At 41.8% G+C, this 20,548-nt stretch overlaps 1 protein-coding gene across 2 annotated transcripts in view; it reads left to right on the forward strand.

Moving 5' to 3' along the window:
* The window catches only part of ACACA (acetyl-CoA carboxylase alpha), a 242,720-nt gene that overhangs the window by 71,803 nt on the left and 150,369 nt on the right, over positions 1-20,548 (forward strand). For both annotated transcript variants that reach the window (XM_040244115.1, XM_040244114.1), the window contains exons 11-23: positions 3,351-3,521; positions 5,180-5,341; positions 5,708-5,871; positions 9,479-9,629; positions 10,386-10,489; positions 11,608-11,689; positions 12,348-12,493; positions 13,303-13,453; positions 15,012-15,146; positions 15,743-15,889; positions 16,921-17,109; positions 18,107-18,207; positions 19,287-19,375. In XM_040244115.1, coding sequence (XP_040100049.1) covers positions 3,351-3,521; positions 5,180-5,341; positions 5,708-5,871; positions 9,479-9,629; positions 10,386-10,489; positions 11,608-11,689; positions 12,348-12,493; positions 13,303-13,453; positions 15,012-15,146; positions 15,743-15,889; positions 16,921-17,109; positions 18,107-18,207; positions 19,287-19,375 — 1,792 coding nt within the window. The remainder of the gene's footprint in view (positions 1-3,350; positions 3,522-5,179; positions 5,342-5,707; positions 5,872-9,478; positions 9,630-10,385; positions 10,490-11,607; positions 11,690-12,347; positions 12,494-13,302; positions 13,454-15,011; positions 15,147-15,742; positions 15,890-16,920; positions 17,110-18,106; positions 18,208-19,286; positions 19,376-20,548) is intronic.

Raw genomic sequence — 20,548 nt, forward strand, 5'->3', positions numbered from 1 at the left:
TCTGGTATTCCCATCTCTTGAAGAATTTTCCACAGTGTATTGTGATCCACACAGTCAGAGGCTTTGGTGTAGTCAATGAAGCAGAAGTAGATGTTTTTCTGGAACTCTCTTGCTTTTTCGATGATCCAGTAGATATTGGCAATTTGATCTCTGGGTCCTCTGCCTTTTTAAGTAAGTGTAAATTCTGTTTCTCTCTTTCATCATAGTTCAGAGATGAGCTAGTTCCAAGAACCCTAGTTTATTGCTTTGCCATTTGGTGGTTTATTCACTCAATCGTGTCCAACTCTTGCAGCCCTATGGATGGACTGTAGCTTGCCAGGCTCCTCTGTCCAGAGGATTTCCCAGATAAGAATACTGGAGCGGGTTGCAATTTCCTTCTCCTAGATATCTGTCTAACCCAGGGATGAAACCCGGGTCTCCTGCATTGCAGGTGTTTTCTTTACTGACTGAGCCACCAGGGAAGGCCATTTCCTAGAAGAGAACAGCAAACTACAGCTAGCAGGCCAAATCCAGCCTGTCACCTGTTTTGTCAACAAAATTTTATTGTAACACAGCTTGCTAGTTTATCTATTATCTATGGCTGTTTTATCTCTGCAGTGACAAAATTGAGTCGTTTTGATAGACACTATATGGCCCACAAAGCTGAACATAATAATTTTTTTAAAATTTAAATTTATTTATTTTAATTAGAGGTTAATTACTTTACAATATTGTATTGGTTTTGCCATACCTCAACGTGAATCCGCCATGGGTGTACACGTGTTCCCCATCCTGAACCCCCCTCCCTTCTCCCTCCCCGTACCATCCCTTTGGGTCGTCCCAGTGCACCAGCCCTAAGCATCCTGTATCCTGCATCAAACCTGGACTGGCGATTTGTTTCACATATGATATTATATATGTTTCAATGCCATTCTCCCAAATTATCCCACCCTCTCCCTCTCCCACAGAGTCCAAAAGACTATGAACATAATTATTATCTGGCTTTTACTGAAAGTTTACCAACCCTTGTCTTAAGGTGTCATCATCTTCATTATTAAAGCTGGCCTACAAGAACTTGTTTACTTTGTAGCGTGTTGGCGGGGGAAAGAGAGGACTTGGAAGACAAGCTTGTATACCTGTGGCTGATTCATGCTGATGTATGGCAAAAACCATCACAGTGTTGTAATTATCCTCCAGTTAAATTAATTAAGTGAGATCCAGAAGTCACACATCTTACTTCTGCTCACTTTTCACCGGACAAAATTCAGTTACATAATCACACCTAGCTGCATTGGCTGTTAGGAGTTGTAATTACTAGTTGAGCAACCTTATGCTCAGCTGAAATTCAGGAGATTGTATTGCTAAATGGATGACGCAAGGAAAAGTTACTGGAGGGTGTTTAACACTCTGTGTCTCAGTCTGCTCCTCTGGCTACCCATTATCCTTTCACACCCTTTTTCTTACTCTTAGAACTTACTTAGCCTTTCCCCACAGAAGACAGCCCAAGGTCTCATCCAGTTAACTATGTTCAACCCAAAGTCGAGGCTGTCTGGATGGTGTGCAGTCCTCTGTTATATCTGCATGTAGCTTTTTATGGAGCAGTAATCACAAATTGCCTTGTGACACCTTCTTTCGCCATATATAGTGCGGAGTAGGAACAGGATGACTCCCATTTAGAAAAAAATAGAATGAAAAACAGACAATAATCACGGTCCACAGCAGTTATCACTTTCTTGTAGGCAGGGATTGTGGTCATTTCCTGTCATGCGGTGGAGTAATTCCTCAATGAGCCCTCTGACTCCCCTTGGTCCTGCTCTCTGAAAGTAAATTCTTTGCCCGTCTTTAAGGCCTTATTCTCTAGGATGTTCTTCCTTGTTCACCTCTCTTGTGGTTGAGCTTTGGTGATCATGCCTTCTTTAGAAGAACTTTCCCAGCTCACCTCCTATCAGTGCAGGATTGGGGCCACAAAGATTACTGAGATTATCAGTCATGGGTTTGGAAAGCCAGGTTTTTGTTACGTTTAGCAATATGATTCATTCAAAACTGAGTAAGTTTCTGGACTCTTTGCTTCTAGTCGGCTTCAGGTAAGAGTAATCATACCCAGGGTTTCTCTGGACATAATGTTTTCCTCTTTATTTACTGCCTTCTGCTTTCAGCCCTTTTCCTCTCCTCCATTCAGTAAGACTACCTTGAGGCCAGCTGAAACTACAGCAGCCGCCCTTGATCTCATCTTTGACAGTGGGTTGCTTCAAGGCAAAATTATCATCTTTGGTTTAGGGGTACAAAGCCTTTTGGTTTTTTCACATTCTGACTTTTTCTAGCCATCTTTCCTAGGGCTTAGTTGATATTTTGTTTGCATTCCAAGTTACTTTAGGAGACAGTTTACCAAATGTATGTGTGTTTGCCTCGCTGTGTGGCTTGCGGTATCTTAGTTCCCCAACCAGGGATCAAACTCATGCCCTCTGCAGTAGACACGTGGAGTCTTCACCACTGTACTGCCAGGGAAGTCCCTCCAAATGTTTTCTTATGCCTCACAAGGAGGTCACCAGTTTTCCAGTTTGCAGTATCTGTTTCCTTGAGAGCTACTACCCTATTTTTAACTCAGTATCATATACTTTAGTTTTTTTAAACAGCAACATCCTTCCTGAATTTAGTAGTTTCTGTATTGATTAGGGTACAGGTTAAGCTATTGTAGTAACAAAATCTAAAAAATACAACTGCACAATAGGTTAGAAATTTATTTTTCCTTTCATTTATAACCTGAAGTGATTAGGACCGTTCTGTTCCATGAGACCATTTTGGGATTCAAGCTCTTTCCATTTGGTTTTGTCACTCTTAGTATGTTCTCAGCTGCATGATGAAACAGGCTTGCACTGTCGTGACCACATTCCAGTCCGTAGAAAGGAAAAAGCTGAGAATAGAGGGTAAGCAGTTCCTTTTCAAAACATGAGTCAGGGATTACCCTTCACTTACCCATTCTGACATTGCATTCATTAAAACTTAGTCACTTGCTATCAGAGTGGAAAATCTAGTCTCTAGCTGGACACCCATGTTTCTAGGAAGAATACTGGAAATACTGGAAATACAGTGAAGACTCTCCCATGGTGCTTTATCTCACCTGCATAAGGTGGGATTACCTATGAGCCAAAGTGGAAAATACTGTTTTTACTTAGCTTTGCACTGAGTTTGTCATCCATGTGTAGGAATCTTGTGTAATAATCAAAGAGGGTGAAATTTACTCTCATCTGGCCACAAGCCTTTGGTGGTTCTTATAAACACTGGCTCTTTGAGAGGGAGAAGCTTCAGACGAGCAGTGGGCCATCCGCTGGATCAGGTGAGGTACTTAGATGGGCTTCTCTTTTTTCTTTGAGTGTGCGGTGAAGCTTGCCAGGATGGTTGGTTATGTGAGTGCGGGGACTGTGGAATACCTCTACAGCCAGGACGGCAGCTTCTACTTTCTGGAACTGAACCCTCGGCTACAGGTGGAGCACCCCTGTACAGAGATGGTGGCCGATGTCAACCTCCCTGCCGCGCAGCTCCAGGTGAGTCACCCTGCTCTCGGCTCAGAGGGTTGCCTAGAGAAGTTTGGAATGAGGGATGCCCACCAAACTGGCTCAGCCAGCCTGTGTTAAGAGAAAAGTGCCTCCTATCCAAGTCTCGTGTGATGCTCCTCTCTTGCGTTGGATGGCTTGGGATGTGTGAGTGGGTTTCCCTGATATGGAACAATTCTGGAGTATTACTTTTTAGCCTGACACATCTGATATAAAATGTCATATTTTTGCAAGACCCTTTACAAATAATATGCTATATTCAGCTGTTTCAATTCTGGGAAACCTTACTTTTTAATTGTCCTCTATTCCTTTTTCCTCCCTGGAGAAGGAAATGGCAACCCATTCCAGTATTCTTGCCTGGAAAATCCCATGGGGCAGAGGAGCCTGGAGGGCTACAGTCCCTTGGGTCATTTTTTGAGTTTCCCTGGTGGCTCAGTGGTAAAGAATCCGCCTGTCAATGCAGGAGATGTGGATTTGATCTCTGGTTCGGGAATATCCCCTGGAGAAGGAAACAGCAGCCCACTCCAGTATTCTTGCCTGGGAAATCCCATGGGGCAGAGGAGTCTGGTGGGCTACGGTCCATGGTGTCACAAGAGAGTTGGATATGGCCTTGTGACTAAATGGCAGCTTCTTTTTCCTAGTGCTACAAATTGAAGTAATTCCACTTCAGAGTGGTGGCTGAGGTTTTTCCTGGCAAGAATGTGGCAGCACGCATTTATTTTTATAATGTTTAAAGTACCACTGTTAATATTATTTTCTCCATTCTGCCCAGGAAACAGATTCTATGGGAAGCAGTAATAGCTAATGATGAAGTTTGATTTGATTTGTAAATACGTATTCTTTATCCACAATGGGAACCCCTTTTGGTCCCCCATGGTCCCTATTAAGGAACCCAGTAAATGAAGATTTATATATATAAATCTACTCTTTCCATTGATTTGTGGGGATAATTTGGAGGTAATTATGACATGCTGCTGCTGCTGCTAAGTCACTTCAGTCATGTCCAACTCTGTGCGACCCCATAGATGGCAGCCCACCAGGCTCCCCCGTCCCTGGGATTCTCCAGGCAAGAACACTGGAGTGGGTTGCCATTTCCTTCTCCAGTGCATGAAAGTGAAAAGTGAAAGGGAAGTCGCCCAGTCATGGCCGACTCTTCGAGACCCCATGGACTGCAGCCCACCCGGCTCCTCTGTCCATGGGATTTTCCAGGCAAGAGTACTGGAGTGGGGTGCCATTGCCTTCTCCAATTATGACATAGTTAGGACTTTTTAGCTGTCTGGACTTCTTGGAGAGCCACTGACGTTGACTCTTCCCTTGGATACTTTCATTCTTATTAAAAGTGTCATATTTTTGAAAGACGCTTTACAAATAAGGGTGATGGAGAAATGATGATTAGAGGGAAGCTCATGTCTATTGCATTAGGGATTTGGGGACTTTTTAAGAAGTGGGAAGTAATTAACACCTTCTGCGTGTTTTGTTTCAAGTAATTTAGAGTTGCCTATTCAATGATGTAGAATTTAGACTATAAAAACAAAGTGTTTTAGGTGGTGGCTACTCAAGTGAAAAGTCTTTTCCGTCATCTGATAGCCTCCACGTTTTAAGGGAAGTAACTGTGAAAGATGAGTGACGTGTGTTTTATTACCTTTCAGATTGCCATGGGGATCCCTCTGTACAGAATCAAGGATATCCGTATGATGTACGGGGTCTCTCCCTGGGGCGATGCTCCCATTGATTTTGAAAATTCGGCTCACGTTCCTTGCCCAAGGGGCCATGTTATTGCTGCTCGTATCACTAGTGAAAATCCAGATGAGGTAACCCATCACTTAAAAGGTTTACACTTCTTTTTCCCCCCACTGTGAACTTTAGTATTAAGATGGCATATCTGAGGGCATATCTGAAGCATCTTGGGACCTCCCCTGGAGAGGGAAATTAGAGGCTTCATCGGAGCAGACACATAAGTTATCACTGTTCTACTGGTCATTCAGTTCTATCCCAGTCGCCATCGAGTCCTCAGTGGGTCTGTAGCACTGGACGTCAGCCCGCAAGCCTTAATGACTTTTGTGTGTCATTTCCACTTTCCTGTGTGTATGTGATTACATAGAACCTGACCAGTGAGTATATGAATGTTCTCTTTCTTGTAAATATAATATCATCTCATATTCTTCACTCCCTAACAGGGTTTTAAGCCCAGCTCAGGAACAGTTCAAGAGCTGAATTTTCGCAGCAATAAGAACGTTTGGGGTTATTTCAGTGTTGCTGCTGCAGGAGGGCTTCATGAATTTGCGGATTCTCAGTTTGGTCACTGCTTTTCCTGGGGAGAAAACCGAGAGGAAGCAATTTCGTGAGTATAATCGCATGTGGTTGCATTTCAAAAAATAAACTGTGATAATCTTCAGTGAATTGTGAGCATGGGAAAGGGAATCATGTATTGCTCTAGAAGTACTCATACGGATAACCTTCTTGAAGAAATATATCTTCAACTGTAGTTGCAATCATGTTGTATTAAGTTTATGCAGTGTTTGGCAGATGTTTTTCTGTCTGTTACTCTGAGCCTTTTCAAGTGATTTTTTGTTTTCATGTGTTTTTGATCAACTTATAAAATTGATTACTCTAAAGATGTCATATTTTTCTGTAGAAATAATATTGTTATTTGGGGCAGAAGTAGATTTTTGACTAAGATCTTGGTATCTTATATCATGGATAAGATCCATTATTTGTCATCAAAATAAAGGTATAGCTATAAATGTCCTGTAGTCATTTAAAATAATAAAGTTAAGCTGCTTATTACATGAAAAGGGCTTAAGGGAACTATCCACATCACTGTATATGAGGGACCTCAATGTGCTATGAAATATATGCACAATTTACAATATAACTAATATATCATAGGTATTAGTTAATATTCTATTAGCATAAACATTTAATATTTAATTTAATATTAAGTTTTTCTTGCCTGAAAAATAGGGCCCTAAGAGGTGATTTTGACAGGTTAGATATTTTAGAATGTCTATCCAAAATTGATTTACCTGTTTTATATTTTTTAATTGTCGATTGACTTTCACCAAGGATTTAATACTATTCCTTTGACTTTTAACCTGTACACCTAGATTATGTAATCAGTAAACACTTATTAATAATGTTTTCAGAAGTTGGGAAATCTCAGTTTTTTTTTTCTGTATTTTGTGCTCTACAAAGCAGTGCTTCCAGAAAAACCATCTGCCTTTTGTATCCTGCTTTGCCAAAGTGAAGAATATAAACCTAATGTTATGAATAAACTAGAATATAAACCTAGTGTTATGAAGAAATAGAGCTTGCAAACCTGTGATTGTCTGGCTAGTCACAACCACTGATGTGCTTTGATTGGCTTATAGAGTATTGTTTAAAAAGTGGGAGATTGAAATAAATACATGCATTTCTGCCGTCTCTTGAAAAAAATGGGGTGACAATAACATTGGTTTTATATTCCATTTGGCCAAAGTTAACCGAAGCTTTGTGTGACTGCTTCTTTTAGAGGAAACACGAACTCTCTAGTTCACACAGTCCCCCATCCAGCCTGCCTCATTCATTTACATCCCCAGAGTAGCTGCTATTGATATTTAGGTTTCCAGTCTTGATTGGCAGGCCACCAAGCCTTCCCTCCAGGACATGTCATATGACTTGCTCCAAAAGTCTTGCTCCTTACTTCCTAACCTGCTCTGGACATTCATCTGCAGTGTAAAGCTACCAGGCTAACGTTGAGCATATGAAAATTATGGTCTCTGCAATAAGCTTGCTTTCTTTTTTAAAATATTTTAGTTATTTATTTGGCTTCATCGGGTCTTAGTTGTGGCACTTGGGGTCTTTATTGTGGCGCAGGACTCTCTAGTTGTGGCGTGTGGGCTCCAGAGCCCATGGTCTGAGTTGCCCTGCAGCATGTGGAATCTTAGTTCCCCAGCCAGCGATCGAACCCATGGCCCTTGCATTGCAAGGTGGATTCTTACTCACTGAACCAGCAGGGAAATCCCGAAGCTTGCTTCTTGACACCATGCCAGAGTTCATTCTTCAGCTCAGAGTTTGTTTCTTCTTTCTTCATGACATGCGGCTTATATTCTTCAGCTTGGTGTTCACTGCTCTTCTCTAGACTAGTCCCAGCCCATGCTTCCCTTATTATTTTCCATGGACTGTAATCTAAATACCATGAGAACAGAGCTGTGTGTGTCTCGCTGCTGCAGTGTCCCCTGAATGTAGTGAGTGCTCCGTCAGTGTTGAACGAGTGGACTGGCCCCTCATCCTTGTCCTCATCACCGTCTGCTTCGGTTGTAACATTCCCTGTGCACAGCCCCTCTTTACTTCCTTTTTCCCTTTGTTTCTGCTGTTCCCTCTCTCCATTCATTCATTTACTCCTTTCAACAGATACTTACTGAATATCTTAATGCTTCTTGCAATATAATGAGGACCACCATAGGGTCTGTGCCATCATGGAACTTGATGATGGTAAGAGAGGCAAGTAAGCTGTTGAACAGAACATAGGAGGTGCTGTCTCTGATAGTGAGATTACATGAGGGTGTTACAGAAGCATAGAGCTGAGTCAGCTAACTCCATCCAGAATGGGTCTGGGAAGGTTTCCCAAAAGGAAGGGACATCTAGAATCATATCTGAAATGTGTAGAGGAATCAGCCAGGCCAAGAGAGGGCATAGAGAGGAGGATGGAGGTAGGAAACAGAGGAATATTCTTGGCTGAGAACTCCTGGACCACCTGGAAGAATATTTCTGTCACAGTCGTAATCTTAGCTTTATTTTTATTCCATTTCAGATCCCATATCCTTTTTTTTTTTCTTAATTGAGTAGTTGGTTTACAGTGTTGTCTTAGTTTCAGGTGTACAGCAAAGTGATTTGGTTTTTTAACATATATTATTTCAGATTATTTTCCATTATAGGTAATTATAAGATGTTGACTGTAATTCCCTGTGCTATGCAATAGATCAACATTGCTTATCTATTTTAGGTATAGTAGTTTGTATCTATTAATCTCATGCCCCTAATTTACTCCTCCCCACTCCCTTTCCCCTTTGGTAACCATAAGTTGGTTTTCTATGTCAGATCTTACATTCTTTGTGAAACCAAAGGGAGGCAGGTTTTCTCCCTTCTTAGAACCCCTTGGTGCTTTGTTTTTATTTCTCTACTGGTATTTATGATATTCTGCCATAAATGTTTAAAGTGATTACTGTCTCCACATTCTCTCTCCCTTAAGAGCTTAGTATGTGTCTTGAATCTGTGAGATGCATAATAAATGTCAAAGTTATACTGGGAAAAAGCTCACAGTATTGAAATCTTATTAAAATGTGGTTATTTAACACTTAATTGGGAAGTAAGCAAAGTAATGAGCAACTCATTCTATAGTTGGCTAAAACACATTTTTAAAAAAAGAAACACTCTCACATGTAGTGTCAGGCTGATCCCCAACTTTCTCTAATCCTAACCCTAACCGTAACTTCATTGTATGGAAACATTCAAGTTAAGGTCTTAGTGTTTGTAAAAATTCATTGGACAGTATACTTAAAATAAGTATATTTTATTATATGTAAATTTTACTTAGATAAAATAAAAAGGGTTTAAGAAGGGAAGAATTATGCCCTAATTCTAGTTAACCAGCAATCAATGAATGGAATGATGGAAACAGTGAAAATGAAGAGTGGTTTGCACATGATTTGTTCTCTGTTCTGTTTAGCGAAGTGTCTGTGATCTGCGGATGCTCAGATGGTCGGATTAGTCAGACTCACAAGTTTGCTGACTTCTTGAAAATTCTGTCTGGAACGAGCACATGTGTATCTTGCACCCTTATTTGTTCCTGGAACTGTTTCTTTCCCCTCCCTCCTAAGACTCCAAAGGGATGAAATAGTTCTTGAAAATAGTTGGAAAACAGTAGGACATTTGTCGCTGAAAGAGACCTGCTTCTGTCCTTCTCCTAGAAACATGGTGGTGGCTTTGAAGGAGCTGTCCATCCGGGGTGACTTCCGGACTACAGTCGAGTACCTGATCAAACTGCTGGAGACGGAAAGCTTCCAGTTGAATAGGATCGACACGGGCTGGCTGGACAGACTGATAGCAGAAAAAGTACAGGTGGGTACTTCTCCACTTACAGCTTCTGGGATTGGGTTTTTATATAGGCTTGTGATGAGATCAGTCCATGCCATCAGATAAAATTTATCTGATTCTAATACAAATGGTTCTAGGTCTGTGTGTAAAAGTCTAGGAGTCAGTGTGAGTTTAGCACTGTAAATAAGCGTTCTTGTGCCTTGTTACAGTCATCGTATAGGTTATTGTATAGTATTACTTCCAAGGATATAGTTGAAGAGAGGTGTGCAGAGATTGAAATACTTTCTTTCTTCACTTAATATTAAATGTGGTTGAGTTCTAGCTGTCTACCAAGTACTGATGAGAGGGCTTCATTTTAATCAACAGAAGTTACCCTTTGTTCCTGAACTGCTGGGCTCATATAAATTACTCAAAATTTTATATAGAATTGTTGGATTCATGCGTATTACCTGGAGGTAGTTTGCACACCATTTTTCTTTGAGATTATCAGTAGCCAAATCTTTGCACTTTTTTGGAATTTATTTGTGACAGAAGCTTGTTTTTGAGCTACTCTCCGATTGGCTCAGTGAAAATCTTAGGAGGGTGAGGGGGAAGGTGTTTTTCATCTCTATTCAAATTCTAAAAATGTGTTTTTGTCTCAAAAACCAGTTGGATAATGAGGATGGAGATTCTCAGTGGTCGCTGATTCTTCAAGCACATTTGAGCCTGATTTAAATTGAGGGGCCATGGTGCCAAGTGACTGACTCCACTTTTGATTTGCCCTCTTTTCGTCCCTTTCAGGCAGAGCGACCTGACACCATGCTGGGAGTTGTCTGTGGGGCTCTCCACGTGGCAGACGTGAGCCTGCGGAATAGCATCTCCAACTTCCTTCACTCCTTAGAGAGGTAGGCTTGGCATTCCGTGTTCCGTGCAGGCCAAGCCGCAGTCCTGAGTACGGGACTGATGTTCAGAGACCCTTTTATTCTTCTCTCTGTCACTAGCAGCTTGTGAGTGCTACTTGTTCACTGACCGTGGGGGCAAGGGGGAGAAGGGATGCAGGAGTTGATGGCAAATGGTTTGGGAGCTCTAAGTGTAGGTTCTAGAAATTGGTTTATACCATGGTTAGAATTGGTTGCTTTGTAAAAACTGGAATCTTCCTGTACGGTACAAGCATCCAATCTCTCCCAGCCCTGGTGATAAAAATCTGGTGTTTTTCTCGAGTAAGGCACCCTGAATACTTCATATATTACCTGCAGCACCTTTTAGGAATTAATAATTGAGGCTGATATTCATGGTGACCTCACGAGTCTTTCAGGTATAGGATCAGACTGTGTGTGGCTAAGCTTATTTCCAGCACTGATTCTGGAAACTAAGCTCTGCCTCCGAGTCCCTAGAGGAATTGTCCACAAGGCTAATCGTTTAAAGCACTTTATCACAGGCATTTTAATTCAACTGAGATTTCATTTATTCAAGTCTTACCACGAAGATCTCTCACTATGTTGCACTGACGCTCAGTGTGAACAGGTAATATATTCACATGGTTCAAAATTCAAAAGGCACTAAAAGATATATAGCGACGAGTCTCCTCCTTACCTCTGTTTCCTGGCCACCTAGTTTCCTTCCCTATGTTTCTGTTTTTATTTTCTGTTATCTTTCAGATATATGGTAGATACATATAAGCATATATACGTAATATTTGTTCCTTCCTACCTCCATTTTTTTTCAATCACAAGTGATAGTATAGTGTGAAACTATCCTGTACAATTTCATTTGTTTTTTTAATTTAACAGTGTGTTTTAGAGAGTGTTTCATATTAGTGCATAAAAGACTTCACCTTTTTAATGGCTACATAATATTTATTTATGTGGCTTTTTAAAAATTTATGTCTCTGTCCCTTACCGATGGTCCTTTGGGTTGTTTTCAGTCTTGATATTCCAGGAAATGCTATAGCCAATCACCTTTGAGAGTCCCTTGTAACCTTTTAGAACTTTCTAGAAGTAGCTCTCATGTTACTGTCTTTCAGGGGTCAAGTCCTCTCTGCTCATACACTTCTGAATACAGTAGATGTTGAACTTATCTACGAGGGAGTGAAGTATGTACTGAAGGTATGCTGAACCTCATAAAGTCTGTGCTATCTTTTTTGCCTCTGTCTTTGTCAGCATGCTTCCTTTAGGTCAGGTGGTGGAGGGAAATTTTGGTTTATTGCAGGGCTGGGCACTAGTGAAATTACAGTCATTATTAGTGTCAGTAGCCTGTGTCAAAGCAGTATTTGATGAGTCTCTGAAAATATTTTCGCTGTTGTTCAACTTCACATGTGCAACCAAGAGATGAAAGAGACAGAGAACCATCATAGCAGGGAGATGTATCTAAGGTCCCCCTCTTCGCTTGTAGCAGGGCTGAGCTGTGCCCACAGCACTTGTGCTCAGACACCAGTGCCATCAATTTCTGTCCTCTCCAACAGAGCTTCGTTTAACTATTTTTATTTATTTATTTTATTTGGCTGCATTGGGTTTTAGTTGGAGCGTGCAGGATCTTTAACTGAGTCATGGAAACTCTTAGTTGTGGCATATGGGATCAAATTCCCTGATCAGGGATTGAGCCTGGGCCTCTCGCATTGGGAGCTTGGAGTCTCAGCCACTGGACTACCAGGGAAGTCCCATCTGATGGAGCTTGCTCACCTCTCTGAGATACTGAAATTTTGTCTGGCACTCTCACTGGAAAGAACACACTGATTTGTCTCTTTGGTTTCTCATTTCTTAACAGGTGACTCGACAGTCCCCGAACTCCTACGTGGTGATCATGAACGGCTCGTGTGTGGAAGTTGACGTGCATCGACTGAGCGACGGTGGACTGCTCTTGTCCTATGACGGCAGCAGTTACACCACGTACATGAAGGAGGAGGTGGATAGGTGAGTGGCTCTTTGGGCTCCGTTTGCTGATCATTGTACCAGCCTTTTCTCTCAGTAGGCGTGTTTAACTCTTGGGGTTTTCAAGGTCTTTTGGGGAAGTCTATTCTATTTTTTTTTTTAATAGTACATGTACCTAATAAAAATTTCAAGACTATCAGAAGTCTTTAAAATTAAAAACAATGTCTCTCCACCACTCTAGTGTGGGCAGACAATGAAAAATAAATTCCCCTTTTTATAGGCTACTACTGTTAACAGTTTCTTCTTATATGTCTTTACTGAAATTTTATATGCACATATAAGTTATATATATGTACATACTGTGTTTTTCTTTTAAACATATTCACAAATAAAAGTAACCCTTAGTTCTGCACCTTATTTTTTCCTTTAACATATTGTACACTATTCAACACCAATCATTGTGGTGTTGTGATAATTAAATGAATTAACACATGGAAAGGGTGTAGACCATTGCTTGGAACTTAGTAAGAGTTTGAAACATCTTAGCTATCACATCGTCAGCACCTTCATGTTTTTTTTCTTCCTGTTCAATGGAGATGCCTATCCTTTTTAATGGTCAAATACTCTTCCATTATATGGATGTACCATAATTAATTTAATTTGACCATTATTGAAGGGAATTTTGGTTATTTGGCATTGTAAACAAAGATGCAGTAAATGTCCTGTGTGTGTCTGTGTGTGTGTGTATACAATGAAGTTTTCAGGTTTTCTTGAGATTGACATTATTTTTACCTTTATTCTTTACAACTTAAGATGCTTTATTAACTTAGATATTCCCACTTATCTCCTAGATATCGCATCACAATTGGCAATAAAACCTGCGTGTTTGAGAAGGAAAATGACCCTTCGGTGCTGCGCTCACCCTCTGCTGGGAAGTTAATCCAGTACATTGTGGAGGATGGAGGCCATGTGTTTGCTGGCCAGTGCTATGCCGAGATCGAGGTCACGGTGGTCACTGGGCTTCTGGGTCATGGGAGGGAAGGTGGGGAAAGACTTGGCTGGGATGGACTAGGACTCAGGAGTAACAGCAAGGAAGTAGAAAATAGAAAGGAAAGAGTATCTGTTTAATTGGGGTTATGAACCTTAGCATTTTATTCATTAAAAAAAAAATATTTTCTTGGCCGTGCCATATGGCATGTGACATCTTAGTTCCCCGACCAGAGATTGAACCCGCACCCCTTGCATTGGAAACACGCAGTCTTAACCACTGGACTGCCAGGGACTTAAGGTCTCTCTGAATCTTAGGGACTCCCTGAATCTTAAGACTCCCTGAATCTTAAGGACTCCCTGAACCTTAAGATTTTAAAAACACATTAAAAGCTCATACTTTTCCTTGGATAGATGAGGAGCCTCTAGCTCTAAAGAATAGATACTAGGCAGCGGCACTTATTGAGTGTTAGGTATTATGCCGAGTACTGGCTATACAGAAAGTATGATAGGTGGAATGGGGCCTTGAAACAGACTTGTCATGAAATATGAATTTTGAGAAGGCTGAGCACAAAGTGCAGAGGGCCACTTGCCCCAAGTCAGTATGGGGCTGTATGGGCAGCACGAGAATTCCTGAAAGAGGGGACTTTGATCTTGGCATTGAAAGATAGACAGTGATAGACCAGATGGGGAAGGCCAGGCAACGCTGTTTAAAGGTGAAGGCACAGCACATACAGAGGCACAGAAGCAAGAGCATGTGGTGTATAAAGGGAACTGCAAGTCCATATTGACATCGCTTGAGAACAGACTGAGGTTTAACGGGAAATGACAAGCAGAGATGCCAAATGAGTTGTCAGAATTTGAGATCATGAAGGACCTTATAAAACATACTAAGAAGTTTAGACTCTCCTCAAGGCTGGTGGTGTCACTGAAGGATATGACACAGAAAAGTGATGGAATAAGATTTAGGCTCTAGAATGATTGCTTCTAGTGGCCTTATTGGAGATGCATAGCATGTAAAGATGTCTATGGGGAGGTTGGTTTTTTTCCTTAATATTCTTTAAAAATTTATTTGACTGCACCAGGTCTTAGTTGTGACAAGCACACTCTTAGCTATGGCATGTAGGATCTTTGCCCTGGCTAGGCCCAAACCTGGGCCCCCTGTACGGGAAGTGCAGAGTCCTAGGCCCTGGACCACCAGGGAAGTCCCTGTTGGGAGATTTCTGAACTCCTCTAGACCAGAAATGATAAGGGGCTAAACCAAAGAGTTGGCAAGACAGGAATATTTTTGAGAGAGGTTTAGAAGATATATTCAACCTGGCTTGTGACTGGTAGATAAGGGAGAAAAAGGAGTGAGAATGATCCTTAGGTTTTGGTCTGGATATCATAGACAGACAGTGTAAGTACCTGGATCCACAGGTATGAAGAAGATAAATTGTTTATCATTTCTTGGTATAAGACAAGTCAAAACCAACCATGGCAAAAGTGGATTTAAACATTAGAAACGAGAACTATCAGAAGTTGTCATTAATCCCTAAAGCTAGGTCCTGAGAGATTTTAGTTTTCCTTGTAGGTGATGAAGATGGTAATGACCTTAACAGCCGCAGAGTCTGGCTGTATCCATTACGTCAAGCGGCCTGGAGCAGCTCTTGACCCGGGTTGTGTAATAGCCAAAATGCAACTGGACAACCCCAGCAAGGTCCAGCAGGCAAGTAGGCGGATAGACACTCTTAATATTGCTCTCCAAGAGCTGGGTGCTCGGTAGGGTTAGTCTGGAGAGGCAAGTGATCTCAATCCTTGGTTTTCCAGTTTTTCCTTCAACTTTTTACCCCTCATTTTATGCCTTATGCCTTTGTATTTGTGCCTTTGGTATCATGCATCTAGAATTTGTAAGAGTTACTGTGATATTAAGAATCTGTGATTTTCCTCAAGATGCTTTTCTCTCGTTGTCGCTGGATGTGGTAAAGGGAAGTCTTTCTTTCTTTCTTTTTAAAATTAATTAATTACTTTGACTGCATCGGGTCTTAGTTGTGGCATGCGGGCTCTTTGTTTCTCTGTGCGGGCTTCTCTAGTGCAGTGTGTGGGTTTCTCTCTAGTTGTGGCACACGGGCTCAGCAGTTGCTTTGCACAGGCTTAGTTGCCCCACCACTTGTGGAATCTTAATTCCGCCTGGATGGCTGATTCTTAACCACTGGACCACCAGGGAAGTCCCTAAAGGGAAGTCTTGATTTTACATGATGAATCTAAGTTGCAGTGGTGTGTCTGAAGGTAGTGGATGACTTGATCTCTCATTGGGGTTGACAGGCTGAGCTTCACACAGGCAGTCTGCCACAGATCCAGAGCACTGCACTCAGAGGCGAGAAGCTCCATCGAGTGTTCCACTATGTCCTGGATAATCTGGTCAACGTGATGAATGGATACTGCCTTCCAGATCCTTTCTTTAGCAGCAGGGTATGGATCACTTTTCTTAGGTGGGGTGGGGTAGGGGAACAGGTATACATCTTGGAGAATGGGTGTTCTCCAACATAATTTAAAATTCATATAGGGAATTTTTTTAAGAGGGAGGGAGATAGAGCTGTTTGACCAAAATTCTGCCACTATTAGTTGTAGGATTTGAAGTCTTTATATCCTTGCTTCTTGTCTCAGTCATTGATTTCACATTTAATTGGGATTTAAACCAGTAAACAAGGACGATGTTAGTTGTTTATATTATAATTTCAAAGTAAGTACCGGCATACCTTGGGGATATTGCAGGTTTGATTCCAGACTGCTGCAATAAAGTGAATATTGCAAGAAAGAAAATCACGCAAATATTTTGGTTTCCAGTGCATAGAAAAGTTATGTTTATATATTGATCAAGAACCTGCCTGCCAATGCAGGAGACATGAGATGTGGGTTCAATCCCTGGGTTGGGACAATCCCCTGGGGGAGGAAATGGCATCCCACTCCAGTATTCTTGCCTGGAGAATCCCATGGACAGAGGAACCTGGTAGGCTACAGTCAGTCCATGGGTTGCAAAGAGTCAGACACGACTGAAGTGACTTAGCAGGCACGTAGTCTATTAAGTGCATAATAGCATTATGTCTAAAAAATGTACATACCTTAATTTAAAAATGTTTTCTTGCTAAAAAAGGCAAATCATCTCCTGAGCCTTTAAGGAGTCGTAATGGTTTTGCTGGTGGAGGGTTTGAAATACTAGAATTACCAAAATGTGACAAGAATTACCAAAATGTGACACAGAGACATGAAGTGAGCAAATGCCGTTGGAAAAATGGTGCCAATAGACTTGCTTGGCACAGGTTTTACATGAAATCTTCAGTTTGTAAAAAAGAACACCGCAATATTTGCAAAGTGCAATAAAGCAGTGCATAGTAAAGCCTGGTATGCCTATACTGTATGGTAGTGAATTCAGACATATAATTTTCTTTGGGGGATGGTGTTAATTTTGTCCAGGTCCTGTTTTATTATTTCCTTCTTCTCAGGTGAAAGACTGGGTTGAACGGTTGATGAAGACCCTCAGAGACCCCTCCTTGCCTCTCCTAGAATTGCAGGATATCATGACCAGCGTCTCTGGTCGTATCCCACCCAACGTGGAAAAGTCTATCAAGAAGGAAATGGCTCAGTATGCCAGCAACATCACATCCGTCCTCTGTCAGTTTCCCAGCCAGCAGGTACTTATAGACTAACGCTGCCATTTTCTGCTGGCTGCCCACACTAGAGTTCATGCAGTAGGAGTCCTTCCTGTTTGGATCCTCCTCACTGTCTGGATGTTGTACTTTTGAAGTTTTAAGCATTGTGCCCTTTACAAAACTGCCTCATGATGCAAGCCCAGTAAGTTAAGTGTTGGGTGTGAAATGTAAGGTACCTGTGGTTCAGAGAAAAGCATATTGGTCATGTACCCCGTAGAGGTTTGTTCCTGGGGCTGCGCCCTGATTAGAAGTACTTTTGTGATTCTAAAGCAGGCGGATGTTTGTAGCTCTTTCATCAGAGACTTCTTCAGCTCTGCAGCATGCTGATTACTCTGTGCCTCTGATCCAGACTTACATGTAGGGAGTAAAGCTGGACAAGTGGGGCATTAAGTGTGTCTTGCCTGTCAGGACCTCTGGTAAAGCGCTAGTTTTTGTGATGCCCTCGTTAGTTCATCTGGCAAAGGGTGAAGAGACATAGAAGTTGCTTTCTTATTTATCATGAATGAACCCCTAAACTATGCCTCGTAGCATTCAGCTGCTCTCAACATGGGAAAGATAGAAATAATCATGTTACAATGACAAAGATTCCAATAGAGACACGGAGTAGAGAGCCGACACATGGACGCCGTGGGGGAAGGGGAGGGTGGTGTGGATTGGGAGAGCGCCACTGCCGTATACACTGCCACTGGAAAACAGTAGCCAGTGGGAGGCTGCTGCACAATACAGGGAGCTCGGCGCGGTGCTCGGTGATGACCTGGAGAGTAGAATGGGGGCGGGGGTGGCAGGGAAGCTCAAGAGGGCGGGATATATGTTTACCTATAGCCAGTTCACTTTGTTGTACAGTAAAAATTAACATTAAAGCAGTTATATTCCAATTAAAACAACAACAGGATTCCTAGTGTTGATGCTATTATGCAGGCTAATGTTTTGGGTCCCTTTGTTGAGTTGGGCTTCCTTTTTCTCCTTTCTTATACTTTAGATTGCCAACATCCTCGATAGCCACGCAGCCACACTGAACCGGAAATCTGAACGGGAAGTCTTCTTCATGAACACTCAAAGCATCGTCCAGCTGGTGCAGAGGTAGGTACATGGAACTCCAGAGTCCCAGATCTGCCCGTCCCCACACCTTCCTTCCTTCTCAGTAATCACAAAGAGGTTTACCTTCAGGTCACCTTAGAGAACTTAGAAAGCACGTCGTATCTTAGAAAATACCTATGTCTACTAAATATGTTAGAATTGTGAGCTAACTTTCCTACTCAATGTTTCTGATGACTTCTTTCTATTTGGCATCTTTCCATCAATTATTAAGGCATGAATCTCACTGTTATCTTTTTTCCTTACAATTTCCCATGAACTCCTAATTTTTCTTCTGGCATCAGGCCCTCTTTGACGTTTACTCTTATTAGCTCATGGGATCAACTATGGGGCTAAAGGTATCTTCACAGGACTTTTTCAACTTTAAGGTATTCATAAATTTTTCAGATTTCCCTTAGCCATTTCAAGGGTGTGGTGATCATTTTTGCTTAGCAATGGGGGACTGAACCAGTGTGTTGTTGGGTAGGGCTATCAGGTGGTTTTGGTTTTGTTTTCTCTCTCTCTCTCTTTTTTCTCCATTTCTTTATAAGAAAAAAAAGTCTTGTCTGTGGCCACATTTCTTTTAGACTTGGATTTATGTTATTTATTTATTATTTTTGGCTGTGCTGGGTCCTCGTCACTGTGCATACACTCTCTCTAATTGTCGTGAGCAGGGCTGCTCTCTAGCTGCGGGCTACACCGGCTTCTTACGGCGGTGGATTCTCCTGCAGAGGTTGAGCTCTAGGGCGTGTGGGTTTCAGTGGTTGCCGCATGAGCTTAGCTGCCCCGTGACACGTGGGTTCCTCCCAGACCAGGGATCAAACCTGTGTCGCATGCACTGGCAGGCAGATTCTCAACCATTGGACCACCAGGGAGGCCAGCTTGAATTTAAATTGACCTGGTTAATTGATTCTAGACTGGCTCCTGTCCTGTCCTATATGCACAGGGAAGGCCATTCTATAGGAAGCCTAGTAAGCTTTGGGTTTATTAGTTCATGGTTAGCTATTTAACGGTGTTAGCCTGTCAGGATTTTCTTCTAGACCTGAATTTATGTTATTTATCTATACCTTCCCCTCTCTGCCTAGGTACCGCAGTGGCATCCGAGGACACATGAAGGCTGTGGTGATGGACCTGCTGCGGCAGTACCTGCGAGTAGAGACTCAGTTCCAGAACGGTAAGCTCCTTCCTGAGGCTCTGTACCCGAGAGCGTCTCCTTAGAGGGCTGAGCGATAGCTGAGCCAGTCCATCCTGTCACCACCACTTGACACGAACAACCGTCTTCCTCCTTTCACCAGTCCCTTAAAAACTAAACTGCTCTGTCCCACTAGCACCAAGAAAGAACAACAAAACACAGCTTGATGAGGCTGTGAATCAGTGTGCTTCTGCGAGAGGGCTGACATAATTTTTCTAGTAGAGATTAGCGTTCCCCATTGGCCTCTTCTTGACCTTGTATAGTGAGGGTTAGTTGAGTCAGACCAGGCTGAAATTGAGAAAGCCTATCCGAAGAGCTTGCCTCTCAGCAGCTCATCCATGGAATGAACCACAGGCATCTGAAAAAGGCTCAGATTTTCCAGTGCTTTTCAGGGTATTGTTTGGGTGGAATTTATCCGTCACTTTCTCTGTATAGTGTCACTAATGACTTACCACGTCTCTAAAGCACCGTGGCTAAGATTTTAAAGCTCCATACTGCGGATCCTGCTTTCTGCCACAAGATGGCAGTGAAATGCCACAGAGTTTGAAAGATTGCCTCTTCATGCTCTTTGCTCTGTTTTGCTCACTTTTCCATCCTTAAAGGATGACTCTGCCACTCATGACAAGCAGAAATACTCAAGTAAATATTGCAGACTGAATCTGGCAGTGTGCAAAATAATACGTCACAACCCAGTTGTCTTTATCCCACTAGTGTAAGCTTGATTAATATGTGAATCATTTATCATGTAATGGATAAGAAGAGGAAAAAACATGGCCATCATCTTAAGATATGGATGATACAAGCCTTTGACAAAATTGAATATCCATTCATGATAAGTCCTTGGCCAACTGAGAATGAAATGGTACTTTTTATCATGTAAAGTTCTACAAAAAAATCTGTAGGATACATCATACATAGTGGTAAAATGTTGAAAGCAATCTCTTTAAGATTAAAAATAAGACAAGGATGCCTGCTATCATTACTGCTCTTCAGCATCATACTGGATATCCCAGCTGCTTTTGTAAGGCAAGAAAAAGAATAAAAAAGTATGAGGACTGGAGTAAAGGTATGGAAAGGAGTACAGAAATACATCAGCCACTATTATATATGACATGAGGTCTACCCAGAAAGCCTCAAAGTATCCACATGTTTATT

This window comes from Oryx dammah, unplaced genomic scaffold (assembly GCF_014754425.2).
Source record: "Oryx dammah isolate SB20612 unplaced genomic scaffold, SCBI_Odam_1.1 HiC_scaffold_8, whole genome shotgun sequence".
Classification (NCBI taxonomy): domain Eukaryota; kingdom Metazoa; phylum Chordata; class Mammalia; order Artiodactyla; family Bovidae; genus Oryx; species Oryx dammah.